Genomic DNA, 8,757 nt, shown 5'->3' on the forward strand with positions numbered 1-8,757 from the left:
GAGAGAGAGAGAGAGAGATAGAAAGGGAGGGGAGTAGGAAAAGAAAAGGAGAGAGGGATGGAATAATTGTAGGCAGGTACCCAGAGCACTACAAAACACAAAGAAATCTGAAGATGAATAGAGCAAAAGACAAAGGGATGGCTAGGGAAGGCAATGGGTGCAAACTGGTTACCAAAAGTTGACTAAGAAACAAAATGCAAAATACAGTGTGTAAAGGGCCACAGATTAAGAGGGAACTATACACACAAAATAAAAAAAGAGTGGAAAAGAATGCTGAGATAAGCTAGAGATACTGGACTGAAGGACAGTTAGGGCCCAATTTTGATTTCTGAATGTTATCAGGTTACTTGCTAGACAGTACCAATACATTTCCCTGTGAGTTAATTACAGTGTAATAACAAAAGTGTCAGTAGACTGATGATGCTACAGTAGAGAATGATGATGTAGCACTATTGAGTCTTTATTGAAAGCCCTGCTACCTTCAGCAACCAGTGCAATGTTGCTTGTTGAGAGCTTCAATACGGTTTGGTTATCTGAATGTTTACTAGTGTATTGTGATTTTCTAATCCTTGTTTTGTGGATTGAGTGCTCAGCCACTTAACAATGCTTTGATCTTTAGTATTTTACATTAAAGTAATGGTATGAACCACTGAGGATATTCTTCTAAATGGTCAAGCTTGAGGCAATCTAAAAAGATGTAACTAATGCGGCACGGTAAAAACAAAACCATGTTCACTACAATGTTGTTTTGTTAAATAAGATTTTAGGGGGCTGCATATTCATAAAGGTCGTGCTAAAATAGAAGTGGCATTTCCTTTCAAGTTTGAGAAAAGAAAATTGATACCAGATCTGTGTTTGTGTGTTCCAGTATCCTCTTTGGTGTATTGGTGGCATAGATTCAAAAGTCCCCATCTCCTCATTATGAAACTGGAACAAACGGGCTTTGCCAGAAAATGTGAGGGTAGCTAACAAGACCAGTCTGTACGTGCGTGTGCGTGTCAGTGTGTGTGTGTGTGTGTGTATATGTGTGTATGTGTATCTTAGTCTCCTTCATATTCAACACAACTCCTAAAAAGAGCAATCTTGCCAAGCCACATAACCCCATTAACTTGGAGGGAGGGACAATGCAAGGGAGGGCGAATAAGAGAGAGCGATTAAGTTGGATGGAGCCTATGTAGCCCTACATTTTGAGTCTAATAGACCTACCATTTATAAACTTAATAGGAAACGCAGTCTTACAATCTTTCTGCTTCTACAGCCACTGGATTGACATTACAAATTTTCCTCAAAAAGGCAAAAACAAAGAATGATGATTGGGAACTAAAGACATAAAACGGTATACATGGTATACATAAAACAACCAATATTTTGTCTATCCTTCTTGCTTGCACTGCGGATACTCTCAGGAACGTAGCCCAAAGATGTTTACAGATCAGACTTGTTTCCCTTTCCTTTTCCCTTCCTAAACCCATATGAACCTTTGTGTGAAGTGTGTGTATTTATTTGTGTTTAAAGTTGTTATCAGGACTCAAGCGCATGGGCAAGAAAGGCAAGCATGTGAAAAAGGTAGAAATCCTTTTACATACAGAACAGAGCGATTAAAACCAACTGAGCATTCCTCAACACAAACAGCAAGACTGTCTGACAACAAAAACTGAAAAATCGGTTTTGTGATGTGCTTTCATAAGGCAGGCACAGTTTAAATGTCTGCTCCATTAGTGCTGAGCTGCTGCTCCTTCAGGAGATGGACACTCACCGCAACAACAAGAGGATGCAGGCCAATATTAAAACAAATACCCGCAAATAATACAACCCAATACAACCCCTGAACTTTAAAATGTGAGAGAAAATGTGCATGTGTAAGTGAAAAATATGCAGCTTCCACTGACCTCTGGTCGGACCATGTGACAGGATGCACTTTGTGTAACATAACCCGAGTCCAGAAACACAAAGGCCGGCATGCGTGTGTGTGCTGGGACACGTTTCCACATTGACAGCGGCAGTGACGATGCTAAAATCCAGAGATTTTAAAGCTTTTAAAACGAAAGAGAGGGTGATCTGTACTAAGGCTTAGTTGTCCTGGCAATACATATGGTATGCACACCACAGCATGCTATCCATTGAACGCACTGACTGAATGCCAAACAGGGGATAAGCCATTAACAGTACATGGTTCTGAACTGATTAGTAAAGTTTGAATGGTCAAAAGATCCACACTAATTTGAAATCAACAGTAATATTCATGTCAGACTGGGAAAAAGCAGCACATGTTGACTCTTTTGCAGAAGGTGCAACTTTTTATTTGTCTTTAGTAGGGCTGGGCGATATTGGGAAAATCAAATATCACGATATTTTTAACCAAATTTCACAAAATGAATACTGCAACAATATTCTAGTGTTGACTGTTGGTGCTTTCACAAAATATGTGCACAATAAGATTTGGAATAACTAATCATCAGTAATGTGGATATAATGACTAAGTGGGTAAAGGCAAATAATAGAACAGTTACAAAAGTGTTGTTCAGTAAAGTTGTTCAGAAATGACAGCTTTACTGTATTGCAGCCTTTAAATCCAGGAAAAGACAACACTTATGCAATATTGCGATATCCAAAATTGAAGACAGTATTTACTGTCATATCACCATATTGATATAATATTGATAAATTGCCCAGCTCTAGTCTTTGGTCATATTAAATAATGTATTTATTATTCTGTAGTCTATTTATTACAGCTTTTGTATGGAATTTGTTCCTAAATACCATTTTATATCCATGTTGGTAGGGTCTCTTGTATTGCTCAAGACCTTCTGCTTTGATTGAGTGTGTTCTGCCTTCACCAGCTCTCTCTTCAGGCAGGACCATGGCCGGGTTAGCACACACTACACGCTCCAAAGCCACAGGATGCCCTCTAGAGGACAAACAGAAGCCATCGCAAAACATGACACTCCTGTCCCTCTGATTAGGACTATTTTTGTCCCTTTGTCTAGTTTTCTGTCAGCAAGCACTACAAAGAACAATGGAGAATGGGGGGGGGGGGGGGGAATCTACTCACTCATACACACTCTTCCGTTATTCGCGTGACTGTTTGGAAGACTGGTCAGAGCGGGACAGGCCAGAGCTGCACCATCATTGACCCACTTTGACTGAAGTACATATATTGACCAACTCCACACTTACTACAACCTAGCTACAACCGACTACTATGTATTGAACAAACACATTGCCTAAAAGGCATGCACGATTCGGGAAAAATTGATATCACGATTCTCTGCCACAATCTTTTTGAACATGACAAACCAAATTGGCAGTTTAGATTTCTTTTGGCACCTATAGCATTGTGCATCACCACAAGCCTGCAGACATAGAGACTCAATGAAGAGAAGGGAGAGCATTACAGCACTCGGGAGTGCTTTAAAACCTATTTTATGCAGTCTATGTTTAAAACTCACAGAAGAAAGTAGTAGCGTTCGTGATGCAGTTGGCTTGTAAAATTAAATGAGAATCAAAGTGATAAAAAAAAATCTAAGTTATTTTAAAAAATTGTAATTTGTGAACAGGATGAATAGAGATCTCGATTTTGTAACGATTAATCGTGCAGGCTTATTGCCTAATAGGATTTCTTACCTTATTTCTAACACTTACCATAATTACTTATTATATTCGTTGATGTAAATATTTAGTGTAAAATTAAACAAACTATGCAGAAAAAGTAAGAAAATGGGTTGTTTAATTTTGTTTGTTTGGTGGGTTATTTTTTTAAATCTCTGCCTCATCTGCGCTTTGATTTACAGCCTCTTGTCTTCTAAAAGCAACCGGCAATGGCGTTGCTTTTTCATTTAATAACATGTCACGGCATGCTCTACACTTGAGGCTAAGATTGTGTTTAACTAGTGGATTGTGTTTGAACTGCAAAGTACCTGCACTGCCTGCAAACTTTGTGTTCCCCGCAGTTCTGGGGTATCAACTGCAACATTTTCAGTTCACAGAGTTTGTCTCCTTACAGTACCTCAACCAGCAGAATTCTAGCTTCCCAAAAATGGTGGGTTCACTTGCTCATTGTTCAGACACACTTAGCAAGTTGTGATAACTGTCTCCTTCGGGTTCAATTATCTCCGGGACCCCCCCTCCTCCACACATTAGCCACTTACAGTGGCCATTCTCTATCCTTCTCACACCCATTAGTCTGCCACAGATTGCAGATTCATTGACGCAACCCTTCTACATTTAACATGTACAAAAAAGGAGAAAAAAAAGGGGGGAAATTTACTAGTACTTTCATTTGCTAGTACTTTACTAGTACTAGCACATACGCGACTGGATCTAAAATTCAGTCGCACACTCTCAAATTGTGGTCGCAAAATGCAACCATTTGGTTGCAGTCTCCGGCCCTGCATGCCATCGAATCGTAACATGTGGAGGATTGTTATGTTCAGCAATAAGTCCAGATTCTGGCTCCGGCATTTGGAGAACACTTTGCTGATTGCTGCACTGATAGAGAAACGACTTTTGGTGGAAAGAGTGTGATGGTGTGGGGCGGCATCTCCCTAACTGGAAAAACGAGGATCGTCATCAATGGAGGCAATCTGAATGCAGAGAGATAGAGTTGAAATTCTACAACCAGTGGCAATCCCTTATCTCCACAGTATAGGACTAAACTCAATCCTCTATCCTCCAAGATAACAACGCTCATCCCCACGGTGCAGGGTTTATCAGAGACAATCTCCAGAATTTGGGAGTGGAGAGGATGGAATGGCCTGCCAGCAGTTCTGACCTTAAACCCATTGAACACTTGTGGCACCCGCTTGGGCGGGCTGTTCGTGAAAGAGAGACCAACCACATTGGCTGACTTGCGACAAATATTGGTTGAGGAATGGGACGCCACCCCACAGCAGTGTGGGACCAGGCTGTGACCAGCATGAGGAGGAGGTGCCAGGCTGTTTGTTAAATGAACAAATTGTGAAATTGCCAATATGTCTTGTTAATTCAGACTTCAATCACCCAATCCACAGTCAAAGAAAAGCTGTTTGGCATTGTAAGAGAAGATTTGGCAAATTTTTCATGGGTGTGCTGCTGCTCATCACACATGTAACACATTTTACAAATGCGGCACCATTAAAAAGGGAAATAATCAGGCTTTCCAAAAGATATAATATTGTTTTGCCAAGAAGCATTGTTACAACAAAGAAATAATCTACCAAAAATGTCCTTACTTTTTGTGCGTTTTTTTAAATGATTTTCAATGGCAATCACAGAATTACCAGAGCCCAAAAACATTGTATGCGTTGCATTGTCTGGCTGTCACTTGTCTGACTGTCACAAAACAATTGCACTCAAATTACAATGGAGAAAATACATTAAAATATGTTTAAAAAGCTGTATTCAAGAAATATTTGGAATTGTGTATACTTTTACATCTGCTAATTTAATATTTTTAGTAATGAATTACCTTCCTTTCTGTCAAGCACATACATACTGTACACAACCAAACTATCTGGTTAACTAACAAAAGAACGTGTGTGACTAAAACAACAATGTTTAAATCCACTATTTTAACTGCTGCATTTGTCCATTACAAAGCCCTGTGAATCACTGCCTTTAAGTCCCAGCAATGTTCATAACAACTGATTTAAGCTTGTGGAAAGTGTCTAATTCATGACCACAGCTGGAGACTTTAGAACCAGCACCACCTGCTATTTTTAGTCTGACAGCCTTTCTTATCTCCAGCAACAGGTGACTGCCCACAGCTGCGCCTCGGAGAAAACGTACAGGGCGCTGAAACAGACAACTGACAAAGCAAAATTCCTAGGTAGAAAGTCAGCCTGCTGCCAGTTATTCGGAAATATGCAGCCCAATTCAACTTTTGGGAAATAACTCTACAATGGGGTGGCGAAATAAGTGTCTTGCATTCAAGTTGCAAGCTAGCTAACTAGCTAGCATTAGAGCAGGGGAGTTAGCCACCCTGTTAACCTTGTCCAGCTGTGTTCACCAGTCCATCAACACTAGAAAAAGCAACAGTCCAAAACACCATCGAAGAAAATTGACTGACACAGAACCGCGTTGACACGCGTTATATTAATTAATATTAACAGTCTACGGTTAACATTTTGTCTAAGTTCACATAACTAGCGTTAAGGCAACAGGTGACATGACGTTAGTTACTTTAACTGGTTTTCTGTTTAAGGTTAACGTTACAGCTAGCTAGCTAGTTAGCTAACATGTCAAATGTCAGTTGACTATCGATAGCAAACCTAAGCAACAAAGCAACATTAGCTTAGCCATTAACTAGCTAGACCTTTATTGTTAAATGTAATTTACCACCATGACTAAACGAAGCTGTTTAATGTTAGTAAAGTTAAGCTAAAATGAACAGTCAACATGCCATGGTGTTCAGGAACGATAATTTACACGTAAACACTCGTTCAAACAAACAAGCGTTAATCAGTTTAACAAATAGTGACACAGACGAGTTAAGCTAACGTTATATGTATAGTTAGATAAGGTTACCTGGTCTTGTATCTTCAAAACAGCCATATTCCCCGTGTAAAGCCAAAAGGAGGCAGTCTCTCGCACGGGAGTTTACGTTGCTGTAAATTAACCGGGGGAAACTGAATGGGGAAGCCCATTTCCGCCGAAGTGATGGTAAGTAAAGATCCTGGAAGTCATTATGATGAAAAGCCCTTTAAAATAATAAGAAAGCGTCTCAAAGCAATGACTTAAGCTATCTCAAAAGAATAAGTAACACAAACAAACACAAATGAACATTTGATCCCCGATCAAATAAAAAGCAACACGAATATTTGCTCCGTCTTGGTTTAGCTAATTCATTATGAGGTAGTATCTCAAAATAATTAAACATCATCGTGTTTAATGGTACCAGCTGGTGTAACTGCAGGCACCAATGCTTCTTTCTCTCATAAATATGGGAGAAATAACCACTATTCCTGCATTGTAACATTACCTTTCTCTTATTACATCCATCCATACTTTGTACCTCCCAGTCGGAAAATCAAGCAGTGTCTGGATTAACATCTGGACAAGCAAAAAGCACAATAATTTTCACTGCCTTCTCCAAGAGGTAAATGTTACGTCCGGATGACTTCCATTTCCAGCGCTACTTGAGGTCTAGATTTAGCTGTTTTGTAATTGCAATAAACAAATTCAAAAAATTGCTGATACATCATGGCAATTGTAATTTATGCTTCGCCTGGTATGTCCGCTAGAAGACAGTAAATGTTTAAAAATGCTTACTTTTTTGTCCGGTCTATGTACAAATAACGAGGTATGCTAATAAGAACTCTGTCCACAGACATCTACGGCAATTTGTTCATTTATTAATGATTCAACGTCAGGACATTAGGAGAATTTAAACGTGTCTTTATATTGACTTTGTAATCGCACAACCAAATTTGGGCAAAAACTCTTTGGTGTTAACATACCATAACAGGATCTTTTTTCCCCCATCACATTAGCGAAAATGGGCTTCCATAAAACACAAACTCTCTGGACCGGTGTCAAACGGTGCAGCCCCCCCCCCCTTCCTTCCTGCTGAGGACAGACTCAGCCCATCATGGGACAGACATGACAAAACGGGAAAGTTGGGACAGTCAACAAACTGCAACCAGCATAATCCCAGGAAACACTACAGACAGGTCATAATTGGCTGGAGGGACAGTCCATTCCATAGCAATAATGACAAGTCCCTAAAATTCTCAACATTTTCATTGACATTTAACCACTAATGCCCTGACTTAAAATGTGTCTGTTGTTCTTTACTGTAACGTCACCATCATTCTATTTCCCATAACCTACATTGTAATTGTCCTTTAAGAAAAGAAAACTGATTCACACTTGAGTGGCCAGAAACATATTCACTCAAAATTCTTCATTTTTTTAAACTTTGTTTTGGCATTTGGTTTTCCAATAAATGTTGATATTATTGATATGGAAAAGTGCAATCTCAAGGGGAACATACCCAGAGTGACCAAGATGCATTTACTGTTAATTTGTTATTTCATAATGATAAAGGCTTGTCATACAATATTTTGATTATTATAGTAACAAAAAGATAAATCATTCCCTGAACTTAAGCAACAACCAGGATTTTATCACATGTACAGTAGGTCGTGACGTCACATCCGTCAATTTAAAAATCTATTTGGTGTTGATGTGGCTGTATCTACCTAAAAAACAAAGAAACCTCTCACTTCCAAACAGATGATTTACTGTATGAATATACACAGAGATTAAATTTGACTTACATTTTTTTTATTTTAGAGAACAAAATTGTAACACAATGTACAATTAACATCAACATACTTCCCAGCACTAGGACTGAATTATTCATTCCAGAAGTACAATACTTTTTTTTTTTTTTAAACATCTTTTCATTGAATTTTCAAAATATTCTGGTATACATAAAATCACCATATAATAAACAAAATATTAAACCGCCCTCTCCTTTCCCAATCGTCTGGTCTCTCCTTCTCATCCTCTCAATCCGTCCCACCACCCATTCCCACTCCGGCTAGCTACAACTGTCCACAACTGACTATAATAAAAACAATGGCTATCACTCGGCATTTATGACATCTGTAGGATTTCACCCATCTGTGATTTTTAAGTTAATGACAAGGCATTTAGACCTGTGACATCTCCTGTGCTGTTTTAGAACGGACATATTACAAAATACTTGCCCACATATACCACATTTGTTTCTCTTTGTGTGGCTTTGAATGTGCTGGACTAAACTGTCAGTAG

At 39.0% G+C, this 8,757-nt stretch overlaps 1 protein-coding gene across 1 annotated transcript in view; it reads right to left on the bottom strand.

The window, feature by feature from the left end:
* Positions 1-6,652, bottom strand: part of ankrd28a (ankyrin repeat domain 28a) — a 22,972-nt gene extending 16,320 nt beyond the window's left edge. The window contains exon 1 of the mRNA XM_032535860.1: positions 6,505-6,652. Coding sequence (XP_032391751.1) covers positions 6,505-6,531 — 27 coding nt within the window. The 5' untranslated portion in view covers positions 6,532-6,652. The remainder of the gene's footprint in view (positions 1-6,504) is intronic.
* Positions 6,653-8,757: the final 2,105 nt, after the last annotated feature.

This window comes from Etheostoma spectabile, chromosome 14 (assembly GCF_008692095.1).
Source record: "Etheostoma spectabile isolate EspeVRDwgs_2016 chromosome 14, UIUC_Espe_1.0, whole genome shotgun sequence".
Taxonomy (NCBI): Eukaryota; Metazoa; Chordata; class Actinopteri; order Perciformes; family Percidae; genus Etheostoma; species Etheostoma spectabile.